The 16,774-nt window shown below is 40.2% G+C and overlaps 1 protein-coding gene across 1 annotated transcript; it reads left to right on the forward strand.

Annotated features, from left to right (window-relative positions):
• Positions 1-6,191: 6,191 nt before the first annotated feature.
• Positions 6,192-8,611, forward strand: LOC140944480 (tetratricopeptide repeat protein 28-like). Its single transcript, XM_073393618.1, has 2 exons — positions 6,192-6,224; positions 6,278-8,611. Exons 1-2 carry the CDS (start codon positions 6,192-6,194, stop codon positions 8,609-8,611), a joined length of 2,367 nt encoding a protein of 788 aa, XP_073249719.1.
• The last annotated feature ends 8,163 nt before the right edge of the window (positions 8,612-16,774 follow it).

The following is a 16,774-nucleotide window of genomic DNA, read 5'->3' on the forward strand; positions in this document are numbered from 1 at the left end:
TTTGTTCATGTGGCGATATTGCCCTGCCCGGGGTGAACGTATCCCAACAACACTCGTGATTTGTCTTAACCCTTTTAGCCCCAGGAGTGACAAATATAAATTTTCTCCAATCAATATCAACACATTTTCAAAAGGAAAAGGTTATGAGAATTTATAAAATAATCACCTAAGAGGAAATGCTTTCATCTTTCAATTCTCGTCTCCAAAACGGGAATCTAAAGAATGATATGTTGTTTTCCCTCTTCGGCCAATTTTCCTTCCCGTTGTCATTTTTAAATCTACCTATTATTTCATTATTAACTCAACTGCTTGTAAAACTTGCTTTGTAGGTGGACAAAAATGGACGCCATGAACTTTTGAATGAGGTGGATGAAACTGCGAGCGTGGTTTACAAGGACATTCTAGACTGGATCCAGCAAAAGCTACCTTGAACTGTTTTAGACCTCGTTTACACGAATCAAGAGTAATTTTTGAAACTGCATATCCTTTTACCTGGATTCGTGCTGACGAGGCCTTAAACCACTCCGGAGACCGGTTTCAAAAAGATAGTAGGCTGATTTAGCGCGCAATAAAACGGGAACGTCAGATGACGACGACGCCGCGAGCAAATCAAACAACTGGCTTGACCAATGGCAGAGAAGCAAGTTGAGCACCGGAAGTCGTGTTTAGTCCTTTCCGCGCTTTCCCATCGTCAACTGACGCTCCCGTTCCGTTGCAAATGCTAATGTTTCGGTGAGAGGATTCACTGGTTTCGTGTGTGGACGGAATACCAGACGGAAGGCCGATTCATGTGAAAATATAGATATAAATGCGCCATAAAAATATCCGGATTTTTGTGGACGGGGCTTTTCACGTTGGTGTCAATCTACAAATACGACCAGAGTCATTTCGTTTTTTTTTTTTTTTTTTTTTTCATTTCTTTCATATTTGATTCAGTAAATTCAAAAGCCTTAATTTGCATTAGAAAGCCAAATTCTTGGAAGGATTCCATAAAAGGCCGTTTTTGCGACGGCGTCATTTTACTATACCAGATTTCTTCAGGGTTTTACTTTCTTGCGTAAGTTAGGGCTTTTGTTTTTTAAACCTCAGAACGATTAACAAATTTAAATATGAAAGAAAAAATGAAAGGAATTCCTTTACTAGCAAAAACAAGTCATCGCCTAAATAGGCAATTAGGCCCTGTGGCCCCAGTAGCCTTGCAGCAGTTCAGAAAAGACCCCTACCGTAAATGATCTAATAAACGCCCGGGGCGTTTATTTAATTTTAGGGGTCCAAGAGGAGGCGTTTAATCGATGGGAGGCGTTTAAAAGAGAGAGGGGTTTATTTTCGTACCTTATTTTAACGAACTCAACATAATTGTATACAGTATGCTTTCGACTAAAAACGTTTTTGTGTTAACAGAATCTCGCATGCGGGCCTGGCGGCTTATCTAGAAATTGAACATGACATAATACGCAAACTGATGTTAATCAAGCAATGAAATTAATAAATTGATCGATTTTGCTCTATTTCGCCATTTCCTGGTATTTGGGGGCAATTTTCAAGGGGGGTGTTTATTAGATAGGGGGCGTTTATTAGAGAGGGGCGTTTAATACTAACTTAACAGCGTAAGTGCGGCGTTTATTAGATAAAAGGGGGTTTATTTGAGAGTGGGCGTTTATTAGATCGTTTACGGTATGGGTCGCAGTTCCTTTGTTTTCGGGCTAGGTTCCATGTTCATTGTTTTCCCAACCCATAACGGGATGTTTTCCAAGAACTGCAAGGTCACCCCTTATATGAAGAAAAGTCGCCCCGGGTAGAAGAGTCACTCGCCTACTCTAGCTACCCCGGGCGAGTCAACATCTCCTTACCGAAACTTGGCGTTTAATTACACTTGAAACAAATAGTGGGCTCGGTTAGATCCCTTTTCCGATGGTAAGATCACCCTCCCAGCTAAGCCAACTTTTCGCCAAGTAAACACTTGCCTTACCCAGCCGGATCATTAACTCGGCCAAGACGAGAGAATCAGAGCATGCGCAAGCGCTGTTTTCAGCTCGGGCAAGAGGGTCAACTGTTTCTCATATAATTAACACTTGCTTAAGTTGACTCGGGCTGGGAGGGTGACACCGAGAAAAATTTTCTCGATATAAATGGGGCCTCATTCGCATATTTTCTTGACATAGGTTCAATGAACAAAACAATAACTCTGCCGTATGCATCACACGTTTTTGTAAATTTATTCGCCGTCACTACGTTATATAGAGGACATAAGGACCCGAAGACAAATTTATTTTTCTCTATTTACACTTTGATGTCAGTGCTCCCTAAAAATTCATTTCCACGGAAAAATCGCCTACATTTGACCAACTTAGCCAATTAAAATAACCCCCACAAATTTTAAAGTACGCCAAATAGTTTTATAAAATTATTTTATTTATATGACGTTTCGCTACCGTCGGGCGTATTAAATCTCGAGCAACTGACTTTCAGTCAGAGTCAATCTCTGTATTTTAACGCCATACGTTAGTAGTTATGTCTCACGTTAGGTTGTCTGCTTTGGACTAGAAAAGGTACCAGGACGATCAAGAAACGGACCCCATGTGTTTTTTTTTTTTTAATTTTATTTTATTAACAACAAATTAGTATAGGTAATAGCATGATTTGTAGTGATATTTGGCATAAATACCACGAGTGATATTTCGAAATTGTTGCACGTAATTTCACGAGCCGCTAGGCAAGTGAAATTTGAGACAATTTTGAAATATCACGAGTGCTATTTACGCCAAATATCACTACAAATCTTGCTATTATTTGTTTACACTACTACCCACAAAAGGTTTGTAATTTTCACATGTAGGTATTTCAAATTAAGCTGAAATACCACTGTCCTAAGCCAATCAAATTGAAGAAATTTCTCATGTAGTAGTATAAACAACATTAATACGCAGCAGAAAGTAAAAGAATAAATAAATAAAAAAGTCAGTAAGTAACAAAACAAATTACAATAAAAATAAAAAGTATTGAAGGGTAATAAATAAATGTATAAAACCTGTCAGTTGCCACACATATTTAATATTGTCTTAGGTGGTTTTGCTTTCCGGTCCACGCGTGAAGACCTTGGCGGGCTAAAATTGACCGGAGACCTCAAAGACGAAATTACCGGTCATCTGGAGCGAAAGGCGACGAAGAGAAGAGATAGCATGGGAACGAGATTGATTTACAGTTTGATGTTCCTAGATAATAATAGCCTGCGATCATGGTCTCCCTGAAAAAACGTAAAACGCCTGTTCAAAAAAAAAGACGATGAAACATGAGAAAGTATAGCTTTACACTATTTCCTTGTTTCTGTTTTCGTCTTTTGTGGCTATGGTTTATTTGTATTTTTGGATTCTGTTTCAGTTTAATTTTGCGGTTTAATTTTGTATTTTTTTGTGTGCGTTTCCGGTTGGGGATGCTTATTTCCGTATTGGGATTTGTGTTTCTGTTTCCTGGTAGTGTTTTTCTGTTTTGGGTTTCCGTTTTGTCCTATGTTTTTCTGTTTTGGGTTTGTTCTCTCCTATTTTTGTTGTTGTTGTTGTGTTCTTGTGGTTTTTAGTTTCTATCAGCCACCCTATATATTTGATAGTCCTCTGCATTTAAATCCAACCACTGGAGAACACTTCAAACTCCGTCGAAAATCTCTTCACAGATATCAAATCGTTCAGGTAAGAAATAATGCCCTTTAACTTGGAATTTTTCCTAAGCAGATATTTGTGCAAGGTTCATTTTGATTTCCTGCTGTAGTATTTTTTCCTCTCTTTTTTACTTACTTTTTACTTAATAAGTTTAGACCGGTTTGCGACCGCGAAGCAAAGTATGTTTGTTCCGTGTTAAGCAAAACGTCCGACTAGAATATTGTTTTGGTCGATTTGTGTTTCTCTCCTTTCGTTGTCTCCTTTGTCCGCGTCTCTCTTCCACTTTCTTCCCCCCCCCCCCCCCCGCCCCTAAAAACCCTCAACCCTACCCCTCTTCACACAAGCAATGCCGGATATTCCGGATAATTTGTGGTAAATGTGGATCTCTCATGTTGTAGACGTCACAGATTTATAATAGTTTTCATTTTTATTATAATAGCTAACGAAGAAAGACCTGCTTTGTACATAAATTTGTGAAACTAAGTCTTGCATCGATCAATAGGAAATTGAGGTCATGAATTTAGTTAGTCAAGAAATCTTTCCTCAAACAGCTGCCTTTAAAATTTATTCATTGTGGATTGGGACTATGTAAATTATAATGCCAGAAAGTATTTCAGGAAAATTACTTTTTATAGATTAATTGGCTTGTATTTCTGCTCTATGTAAGGCAAACAATTTAAAATTTGTTGTGGTTTGCTACTTTGTGGTCTCTCTGAAATTTGCATGTAATGTTATTGTCGCCTGGCAGCGGACTCATTTTTGAGGATTAGACCTAGCCCCATTTCTCTGGACTTAACCTGTGTACAGCCACACCCTCCCCTTAGAAAATCTTTTTTTTCTGACGGGAGGACGCCTGTATACAGGCTATTTGGGCGGAAACAATTTATGTAAACTAGATGGGGAGAGTGTTGTGACTATAATAGAATCATCAATGCACGGTTGCACAGTGAGAAAGCCGTATAACCTTAGTTTTTTCTTCTTGGTGTTTTTGATACAAAGCTACACAATTTCTACTCATGTAAGAATTTTATAATTTCAAAAGAGAGAACAGAAGTTAACTGGACTTAACTTTGGGCCTTTTGCGGTTTCTCCTACCATATGCATTCGTGCACGGGTATTCTCAAACTATACAATAAAGTCACAAACAATAGAAATATTTCTTTGAGCTGCATGTTCTGCTATAAAAACCTTGACGATAGAGCTAATAATAAATGACTCTTAAATTGGCTGAAAATGTTCCAATCCACACATTAACGGTCGCAATTATTCCAAACCGTCAAAATTGACCTAAAAATCGACTTCAGAAAACTCGGCGTCAAAAGGCCGATCTATACCTCAGACCAAAACAGGGACAATCGAGCTAAAACATTGGCATAATGCCGATGTCTCCATAGTAACTAAGTGTACCCAATTTGACCAAACTCTACCGACACCTATTTCCACATAGTAATTTTCAAGGAGTTATAATAACTCCTCTATCTAGTGGGTTAATTTAACCCCTTACAGTGGAGTTGTTTTTGGGGGAGTTACTTGAACTCCAAAAAGGAGTTTAAAGAACCCTTTTTCAGGAGTAAAAATGACCCCAGATATTGAGGAGTTAAAATAACCCCAAAAAAGTAGTTATCCTGTACCTAAAATTTTTACTCCACTTTCAGAGTCAAATAACCTCCAAAAAGAGTAAAAACAACCCATGTAAGGAGTAAAAACAACCCCATTTTCGGAGTTATTTTAACTCCAGACTGGGAGGAAAAAGAACTCTTTTTCAGGAGTAAAAATGACCCCAAATTTGGAGTTAAATTATAAAAGGGGTTAACCTGTGCCTAAAATTTTTACTCCATTTTTGGAGTTATAATAACTCCCTAAAAATTACTGTGCAACCGTAACACACTCTCTTAGGCAGAAGCTCTTAACTACATTTTCATTTGGTATCACAGGTTTCAAAAATGATTAGTTTTTGTACTCAATGTAACCTTTCTTTGTTTTCTGAATAATTAGGTGATGTACACAAAGATGACTTTTTGAGTATTTTAATCTTAATTTATAGAAAAAAGTTTTAAGGGATTCTACCTGAAATATTGTGTTATAACAGACAGAATAATTCCGGAGATGCGTCAGTTAGATTAAATCTAGGGAGAAAGGAGTGGAAAGTTCTATCATGTCTTGTCTGTCAAATGGGGACATATTCTAAGACTTCAAATGTATTAGCCTACGAAAACATACAAATGTATTAATGAGAATTATTTTTGTTTTTTCTCCTCCTCCACGCTCCATTAAAGAAACCCTACTGCAAAGAAACAGTCCACTTTCAATACTTAAATTTCGAAATGGCAGAAAGAATACTACAAGATATAGCTGAACAAAAAAAGCGTCTTACAAAAGCGCAAATCAATAAAAACACGGCAGAGAAAGCAGATGCCTACTACAATCTAGGCAAGGCTTATTACTTCCTCGAGGACTTCCATGGAGCAATAGAGTACCTCAAGCAATACCTGAGCATTGCTGAGGAAGTCGGTGACAGAGCAGGTGCAGGATGTGCCTATGGCACTCTCGGCTGTGTTTACAGATCCCTCGGTGACTCCCAAACAGCACTAGAGTACCAGAAGAAAAGCCTGATCATTGCCAAGGAAGCTGGTGACAGAGCAGGTGCAGGACGTGCCTATGGCGATCTCGGCTTTGCTTACCAATCCCTCGGTGACTCCCAACAAGCAATAGAGTACCACAACCAGCACATCAGCATTGCCAAGGAAATTGGTGACAGGGCAGCAGAAGGATGTGGCTATGGCAATCTCGGTGATGCTTATGAATCCCTCAGCGAATTTCAACGAGCAATAGAGTACCACAATCAGCACCTCAGCATTGCCAAGGAAGTTGGTAACAGGGCATGTCAAGGCAAAGCCCTTGCCAAGCTCGGCTTTGCTTATAGCAGCCTTAATGAATTCCAAAGAGCAATAGAGTACAACAATAAATACCTCATCATTGCCAAAGAAGTTGGTGACAGGGCAGGGCAAGGGCAAGGCTATGGCATTCTCGGCAATATTTATTTACTTCTCGGCGAATACCAACGAGCACTAGAGTACACCAATAAAAGCCTCATCTTTGCCAAGGAAGATGGTAACAGGGCAATGGAAGGCGAAGCCTATTCCGTTCTCGGCGCTACTTATCTCAATCTTAATGAGTTCGAACGAGCAATGGAGTGCCACAAGAAACACCTCAGCATTGCCAATGAAGTCGGTGACAGAAGAGGAAAAGGACATGCCTATTTAAACATCGGCAACGTTCATAATTCCCTCGGAGACGTGCCACGAGCAATGGAGTACTACAAGCAATCCCTGAGCAATGCCGAGGAAATCGGGGACAGGGATGGACAAGGACATGCCTATTGCCACCTCGGAAGTTGTTATGCACATCTCCACGATTTCAAGGAAGCAATAGAGTGTTACAAGCAACACCTGAGGATTTCCGAGGAAATCGGGGACAGGAAGGGAGAAGCGTGTGCCCATGTCGGTCTGGGTCAATCTTTTTTGCATTCATATTCCTTGAATGAGGCTTTAGAACATTTTAGATGCAGCGTAAAAGTCTATGACACTATTAGAGCCAGTTCTATCTCGGAAGATGAATTGAAAATAAGTTTCCGTACGCAACATCAATTTGCCTATACTCATTTATGGTACGTTTTAGTAATGCTTGAAAGGAATGATGAGGCTTTATACGCTGCTGAGAGGGGACGGGCACAGGCTTTGCTCGATGCCTTAAAAGTAACTTATGGCCTTACATCACTTTCTCCCAGGTCAATTGAATCTGAAGAAGAAGTCAGAAATATTTCAAGGAAGACAACTGTTTTAACAGTTTTTCTGGCCCTTCATTTGAAAACAGTCAATATCTGGGTGTTGGGAAAAGAGGGCAACCCTATTTTTAGGCAAGCAGAGATAGAAATTGGTTGTGAACACGAAGATTCCTTTACTCTCCTTTTAGACACTGTTTTGAAAAACATTAGGGATGGCGTCGGTATTAGGTGCGAAAATCGGTCAATGGATAAGCTGAGTGATGACTCAACTCCCTCAAGTACTCGAGACGACAATCAAACATCGGAGCCATCACAGGAGACCACCGACTTTTTACAGCCATTATATGATGCAGTTCTTGGTCCCATTGAAGACTTGCTTGATGGTGATGAACTAATTGTAGTCCCCGATGGTGCTTTGTGCTTAGCTCCCTGGGCAGCCTTAAGAGAATCGTTAAGAATCCGTATGGTTCCCTCACTGAGAAGTTTGGAAGTCATCACAGATTCGCCATGTGAATACCACAGTAAAAGTGGAGCCTTAATTGTCGGAGACCCATGTTTGGAGAAAGTTACAAATAAGTGGGGCAACCCCATTTATGAGCCGCTGAAGTACGCAAGAATGGAAGTGGAGATGATTGGAGAAATTCTAGAGAGTCAACCTTTAACAGGTAAAGATGCAACCAAAGAAGCGGTACTTCAGAGAATCGCGCCAGTTGCTTTGGTTCACATCGCAGCCCACGGAAGGAAGGAGACTGGAGAAATTGTTTTGACTCCAAACCCCCAATCGGGATCCAAGCCTCCTACGGAGGAGGACTATATTTTGAAAATGTCTGACATACAAGCTGTTAGGCTGAGAGCCAGGCTTGTTGTGCTCAGTTGCCCCCACAGTGGTCAAGGAAAGGTATCGCCTGAGGGTGTGGTCGGTATGGCGCGTGCTTTTTTGTTTGCTGGTGCTCGTTCCGTGCTGGCGGCGCTTTGGGCAATCGATGACGAAGCCACAATGATGTTTATGAAGTCTTTCTACCAACAACTTGGAAGTGGAGAAAGTGCAAGTGTTGCTCTTCAGAGGGCCATGAAATGTCTTCGAGACTCCCACGATTTTTCTGCCCCGAGGTACTGGGCTCCATTTGTTCTGATTGGTGATGATGTTAAGATTGAATTAAAGAAAAATCAATGAGAAAATCGTAAGTAGAGAGTTTTTATTACTTTTTACTTGCTTTTCTTTATTAAGAGTCCTAGAAATAGAAGGCTGAAGAATGAAAGTCTGAACTATTATTTTCAACTCGAAATGTAAGAACATTGGCAGACTTGATAATTACTGGTATAAAAAGAGAAATATATACACAATAAGGATAGGTGTGGTAAGTATGTAGCGTTAATGGATTCACACAATCACATGTTATTCCTACCAAACAAATCGTTTAGAAATCATTCAAACACTAGATAACCCTTAATTTTCGCAATTCTTAATTAATTTAGGGACAATATATATGAAAGATACATTTTGCAATAAGCGCCTTCGTTTTCTTAGAGTACTGTCTAGCTCTGTATGTTGACCAATAATTAACAGCTTCATGAAAAACAAATATGTCTAATATATTATTTGCCATTTTTTACATCATCATTCACCTCAATTGTTACTTTCTTTACAGGGATGAGCTGAAAGTTTGATGTCAACACAACTGCTGAAATAGCGTGTATATATCTGGATTTCCCCAAAGAAAGGAGTTCGTTATTTAATAGAGGAATGTCCTCAATGGGGCTTTTGGTAAAAAAGCGTGTTTTCAATTCAATCATTTTTTCAGAAGATATTGACTAGAGAGATTTAGAGCCACGCTAACGGCGAACGGCAAACGTCAGCAAATTCAGGTTAAGAATTTCTCAAAATAGAAAATATGAAGATAAAATGAATACAGCTCAAAGCAATTCTTATGGATAAAAGTAACTTGAAACTAACAATTTTTTGTAGGTTTAATTAACAGCAAACGAGAAGTAAAGGGAACACTTGGCCACGTGGTACAAATCCTCGCTTTGCCGTAAACTCTAAATCTCTCTAATTAATACTCATCAAAAAAACGTTTTTAAATCAGTCACGGCTACACTTGTTAATTTTAAAATATATACACAATAAGGATAGGTGTACCATAGTAACTGACGCTCACTAAAATTGCCTTAAAATGCGCTCGAGAAATAAACGAACAGCCACTGAAAACGTCAGGTGCTGATTTTTTATCGTCTAAAAAAATCTAAGAAACCTCAGAGGGGGGGAGGCACCCCCCTTGTACGTCCGAGGGTTAAGAATTCCAACGGGACGGAGACGAACCAATTAACTATTTACAAGCGTGGCCGTGGTTTCATTAGAGTGATTCAGATTTTAATTAGATAATTTTTATAATTTTAAAATGTTTAAGTATGCACTGTAAGTATTTTGGTCACAATTCAGTGGTTTCACAACTGCGAGGATCATTCTTCATTTGATTTCATTTCCGCAGTTCTCATATATGATTTATTTCATATGCATTTGTCAATGGGACTATTGTTGTCACGTTACATTTGCATGGTGAAAACAATCTTTTTCACTGAGAGCAGTCTGCATTCTGTACTGATGTTATAAATTGGGACACACATTGTGTCACTTAATTAAAACTGCTTTTAAATTCTAGTAAAATGGGATTTCAGGGGCGAGTTTAACTTATATGGATAAATTATTAGCGTTTCATACAAAGAGTACACATTTTGCCCTCCATGTTTGGGAATAATTAATATGCTCGTAGTTTTAAGAGTAAGTTTTCGATGATACATTGAATATTCTGCGCAGAGACGAAAGCGAGTGACCGCTGCCGAATTGGACCGTCTAAGAATCATTAGAGTGACTTTTGCCTTGCTTTAATAACCCTTTTTTGGGAAAAGCGTTGCAAGATAGTCCTTCCATGCCTGCAAACAAAGGAAAAAGGGCCCGAAATCTAATTTTCAACCGAAAACAAGATTTATTTTCCTTCTCTTTTTTTCCACTACCACTTCCTTGTAGAGCTGAATCCGCCTCTGTCTCTGCACTTGTAGACTCTTTGTTCTGCCATTAAACTAGGTTTAACTCTTAATCTTGTTTCTTAATTAATTACTGCGAGTCATTTCAATCATAAGAAACGTTATTGTGTACTATATGCGTTAGTGGTCCAACAGCTTTAATTGATGTCGACTTTAAAGTATCCAAACAGTGGACGAGATTAAATTAAGATTTTGGACGCTCCAATAACTTAATGATGTTTTGTTATAATTGTGCTAGGTTGTAAAAGTTGGGCTTTTTATCAAGTAGATCAGTTCCAAAATACGTACACAGAAACGTTCTGAGGTTTGGCGTTAGGAAATAACAGCAATCGTTCAAGCTATCATCATTCTATCGAGAATCTGACCTATTTTTACTGCTTTTAGATCCCTTTTCTCTAGACCATTGACTTTTAGGGATGTCACCATTAGAAAAAAGGATAGGAGGTTGGGGGGAGGCAAACGCATTTAATAGTCGGAAAAATGTCTCCACACGCACCATGATCAAAAAAGCTGTTCGAGAAGGAAAAATAGATTTCGATTTCCACCTCAGGGGTAAAAAGAAAACTTTCATAGACCTCCCAAGAATTCAACCCAGCCCCTTTACTTTCCTAATGGTTCATCCCTTATACCGCCCCATGTGACGGAATCCGGAATCTGGGAAAAATTTGCATGTGGAATCCGGAATCCTGGGTTTTGGAGTCCGGAGTACAGCTCAAAGAATCCGGACTCCCACTAGCAATTGGAATTGAGAATCCAAGTTCCCCTGACAAAGACTGGAATCGAGTACCTGTAATCCGGAATCCGTGACGTGGAATCCAGAATCCCAGACTATCGTGGATTCTCTTAAATGAGGTGACTTATAGGTCGGCTTGTTGAACTGCTTCTACTTGATCCCAACACGTTGCAAGATACAATGTTTAGTTTCTGATGTTACCTTCAGAGAAGTAATCTTGTATTAAACCTGAAGAAAACGAGATGTTTACTGTGATTGTTGATCTCTTCGATGCCTTCAATCATTTTAAAACAACTTCTCTTTGAATTGGAATAGTCAATATTTGGTCAACAAACCACTCCCCCCTCAGAGGCGCTAAACATTTTCGATTATAAGACGTTTTTTCCATATTTTAAGGCAAGTTTCTGGTTCTGTCATCATCCCGCTAGGTAAATCGGTTTTCAAGCAAGAAAACCCACTTTCAAGCAGAAGTTTGATGAAAACCGTTTGACCTCGTTTCGCCATACAACGTCATAAGAAGCATAAAGGCACCAAAAACTCATTTAATTATATTTTCAAAGAATACCATGGTAGTGACCCACAACCGTGTCACGGGTCTCTTGGCAGTCAAATGACACAGGAAAACAAAAACGTGTTCAAACCAATTTTTCGACATCTCGGGATGTACCTTTAACACAGCAAAGGAAACTTTTGTCCATATTTATCAAAATTAGAATTTCATCGTTAATCCAAGCAATCTTGCCACTTTCAATTGAAGCAGCACCTGTGCAACTTTCTGTGCAACTCTTCGTCGCAGTGTGCATGGGTAACGGGTATTCGAACCGTGGCGTTAATAAACGAGTAGAAGGGAGGACTGAAACCCAGAAAAACGGAAGTAAATATGAAGCGGAAGTTAGGATTGGGAATTATTTCGCCAATCCCTCTCGGCCAACTACTCCAGACTCGTACCCAGTCGCTATTTATTTATCCAATCTTCAATCTTCTTTCATCCCAAAAACACATAAATAGTGAATGGTGCGATTGTAAACATTTATAGATTTTCCTCTCCAGGCATGGGCAAAGTCAAGTTTCAGTACACACCTGGTCAATCGTGAAGCACGCACTACCGTACATATTTCCAAACATGGTCATGTTCACCAGTGCCTATATTGAACACCTATTGAATGAGATTTTATGATATCCGGAATAATCAAAGGTCTAGGTGTTGCCAGCCAAGCCGAAGGCTGAGGCTGATAACACTTACCGGCCTATTCCGGGTATTACAAAAAGTTAAACTAGTCACACATTGTTTTGAAGAAAATAACAACACACCGTCGCAGTGAACATAGTTTGACATTGCTCTCGGAAATCATGCATTGTGCGCGCAAACTGCAGACAAGTCAGTTATCTGCTAGCAGATAATTAACTAATCTGTAGGTTGCGCTTATTTTCAAAATAAACTGTAGGCTCTTAGCCAATGAGAAGGCACTCACTAAGTACAACGTCTAATAATTTTGGTTATATGTATATAAATTTATTTCAAAAAAGATATCTTGCAAACGGACTTGCAAGGAAAAGAAAAATTCATGCACAGAGTTATTAGCCATTATAATAAATTAAGGATGGTTGAGGATATAAGCATGGATGGGAAAGACAAACTTGAAAAATTTAGCAAAAAAATTCAAAAGGAAGAAAACATGACGTGGCTAAGCTAGTCCTTGATTAAACCCCTCGACAGTAGAAATGGGTGTGGGGAAGTAGCCTGTTCAAAAGAAGGGAGCCGCAAGGCAGCACGAGAGGTAACCATGACAACCCGGTGGGGGGGAACCAACACCGCCAAGGGTGATATCACGTCATGGGTGATAGATTACTCCTTAATTTTGGCACGAAATTTCAGCGTTAATATATAATTTCACTTGTGACATTACAAAATTGCCATGGCAACGTTCCGTACGTCTCAATGCCAAGATGGCGTAGAAAATTCAAAATGTTATTAATGAAGATGTCAGGGCAGGGCATTTAAAGACGCGTTAGAAAACCTGAACACACGAAAGAGCACATCAAGAACTATTCTAACAAGTATTTTGTCGCAATAACTTAAGCCAAATTTTAAGCTCTAAACCTTTCAGTGTGTGGAGTTCTCGATAAGATAAATAAGATATGCCACATAAAATCACTCTTCCTAAGCTAACTTATTCTAAGAATTAGTCAATAGGGCTGTGGATACTTTTGACCACATCTAGTGAGGACGTCACATTTACACCCGGAAGTAGCGAAAATAGATTGTGCTCGGCAACTTTTGAGCAACTTTTAGCGTTTTGAGCAACTCTTTGTAGTACCAGCAACCTAGGGCAACTTTTTTGCCTTTCAAAGTTAGGGCATACGCAGTCAATTTTTTCCTCCTTGATTTATTCGCTTTTCCCAAGTCTTTCTTTCTTTTCCTGGGCATTAACAGTGCTTTATTTTTCGCAGGAAGAGGTTTTCGCAAAATCCCCGAAGTTCAAGAAGTGCATTTCAAGGCATTTCAGTAGGCTTGTGAGACAAGAGTTTCATTGGAATATTTTCTAGTTAAAGTTACATTATTTGTTGCCAATTTTCTCGTTCATGTTTCACTGAACGGTGCTTATTTGGCTATGGTTTTGCAAAGATCTTGTCCCCCTGCACAAGTTAAGTGTCAAAGTTGACAATGACCATCCTCGCTCCCAGAGTTCTCTTTCTTGCTTCAAGAAAGAAAGATTCTCTCTCGCAGGAAGAGAGAGAACACTGGAAACGAGGTTGGACAATGACCGTTAAACTGATGACGTCACGAGTAATAAAAGGGACGTGGTTACACACGGAAGCCCTCTGGCGGTTGAGGGGTGTGCAGAAAGTTCGCTCAATTTCTTTTAACTTGGCTCTGTGACCTTACCAGTAGTAGGCAATACGTTTGACCAGTCAGGTCAGGACAATTATAAGTTGCTCGATAAATCTAACATAACGACTCACCTTGCGTTGAGTATCTATCATCATCGCGAACTCTTTGCTATCAGGAGTTACTTTTGACTGATAATTCCAAAATAAACCAGCTCCAACAATGGCACTGGGCCAAATCTGAAATTTCATTATCTCATGAGCATATATCGGAGTGTCCCCCCAAATATAAGTTCCAGGTAGTAAAACGCCATAGAAAGACCCTTTGGAACAAACCATCTCAACTAATTTTGTCACCCATTGTTGTTAAATTGAACAGAAAACGGTGCACATTGCTGTTAGCCTGCGAGCAAGCTCTCCTATTTGGACGTGCCTATCGCAATCTCAGCTGTGCTTACCAATCCCTCGGTGACTCCCAACGAGCAATAGAGTACCACAACCAGCACATCAGCATTGCCAAGGAAATTGGTGACAGGGCAGCAGAACGATGTGGCTATGGCAATCTCGGCGATGCTTATGAATCCCTCAGCGAATTCCAACGAGCAATAGAGTACCACAATCAACACCTCAGCATTGCCAAGGAAGTTGGTAACAGGGCATGTCAAGGCAAAGCCCTTGCCAAGCTCGGCTTTGCTTATCGCAGCCTTAATGAATTCCAAAGAGCAATAGAGTACAACAATAAATACGTCATCATTGCCAAGGAAGTTGGTGACAGGGCAGGGCAAGGGCAAAGCCCTTGCCAAGCTCGGCTTTGCTTATCGCAGCCTTAATGAATTCCAAAGAGCAGTCACCAACTTCCTGCAACCTTTCCCGTCTGAAGCCATCGACTGAGGCTCGGTCTGAACTCGGCGTTACCGTTGACAGATAGCGACACGGCCTGAGACTCAAATTACTCACACTTGGGGTGGGAGACAGTCTCTTGCTCCCGTTGTTTTCCTATTGTGTCAACTATAGTGTCGCTTTCTGTCAACGGTAACGCGGAGTTCAGGCCGAGCCTCAGTCGATGGCTTCAGACGGGAAAGGTTCCAGACATTTGCAACCTTTGATTCGCTCTCGGTGCAAAGGAGTCCTGAAGCAAGATAACGAATGGAAAGAAGAACTATCGTGTGTTACCTAGGCGGAATTTGGAGGCGATTGGAGCAGTTGGAGCGAATTTACGGCCGTTTTCCTTCGGTGGATCAGTCGAGCCGCTTCGCTGGAGTGCCCAACCTTGGTAAACCTTTACATAGAGAGAAAACCGTTTACATTAAAACCCATAAAACGGCCATAAATCGGCCCGTGGACCACACAGGAGAGACGTAACACACATTTTAAGTAAGGTAAACGGTTTTTATTGAAATCCTTTCACTTTCGTAGGTTACGGAAACGATAGGTTTTCTTCCCATACAAATCCGTATATTTTGAATGTTACGCAACATTTCGAGCTTGGGCTACCTGTGCTGTGAGCAGGGAATAAGTCAGCACAGAGAGCCCTGTTCGAGCAAATCGAGATGTTTTCTAGTATACTGACTGTATATTTGAACTGTAAGTACTGTCCTTAATATACGCGCGAGTTACTAGGGTGTCTCCTCGGGATTTCGCCTCAGTCTTTTAGTTTGCAGTCTATAGAATGTGTAACGAAGCTGTAACGCGATCAAATAACCCATTTTTTCAGAGGTTTTCGATGGGTTTTGATTTTCTAACGACAAACACATCTCCTCTGAACCCTGTGCCTGAGCGGTCCCTTCGGGATTTCTTTCTTTACGTCATCCTAACCATTTCGTACTTGCGGGCGCAAACAATAGAAACGTCATCATTACCTACCGATTCCTCGCGGCCCCTGTTCGAGCAAATCGAGATTTCTTCTAGTATGCTGACTGTATATTTGAACTGTAAGTACTGTCCTTAATATACGCGCGAGTTACTAGGGAATTTACGGCCGTTTTCCTTCGGTGGATCAGTCGAGCCGCTTCGCTGGAGTGCCCAACCTTGGTAAACCTTTACATAGAGAGAAAACCGTTTACATTAAAACCCATAAAACGGCCATAAATCGGCCCGTGGACCACACAGGAGAGACGTAACACACATTTTAAGTAAGGTAAACGGTTTTGCAATACCGCAAGTTAAAATTAAAATTACCGAAATACCACAAGAAAAAAAGCCCGATACCACAATACCGTAAACCCCCATGTCCCCCTCCATCGACCGAAATCAGCGTTCCTCGGAAAGACCATAAGCCGCGTCGTTCAATGCAATACAGCTGAGTCTATTACAGATTTAACATTTTTTTAGTAATATAAACTGGAAACGACAATATTGACCGTTTTGTAACTCAGACTAACTCAAATACAACATCCTCGCTGCGATCGATCAAGGGAGCGGAAGTCGAGGGGATCTGATTTCAGTCAACTGAAACCTGTTTTCACTCGTTAATTTGCTCAACTTGTATTGAAAGGAAGTTTTTATTTCAGCTTAAGAAAGACCATAAGCCGCGTCGTTCAATGCAATACAGCTGAGTCTATGACAGATTTAACATTTTTTTGGTAACATAAACTGAAAACGACAATATTGACCGTTTTGTAACTCAAACTAACTCAAATACAACATCCTCGCTGCAATCGATCAAGGGAGCGGAAGTCGAGGGGATCTGATTTCAGTCAAATGACACCTGTTTTCACTCGTTAATTTACTCAA

This window comes from Porites lutea, chromosome 7 (genome assembly GCF_958299795.1).
Source record: "Porites lutea chromosome 7, jaPorLute2.1, whole genome shotgun sequence".
Classification (NCBI taxonomy): domain Eukaryota; kingdom Metazoa; phylum Cnidaria; class Anthozoa; order Scleractinia; family Poritidae; genus Porites; species Porites lutea.

Coding starts and splice junctions, on each gene's coding strand:
- LOC140944480 (XM_073393618.1), top strand. CDS start 6,192: ATGGCACTCTCGGCTGTGTTTACAGATCCCTCG. Junction 6,225..6,277: donor CTGTGTTTACAGATCCCTCG/GTGACTCCCAAA, acceptor ATCATTGCCAAG/GAAGCTGGTGACAGAGCAGG.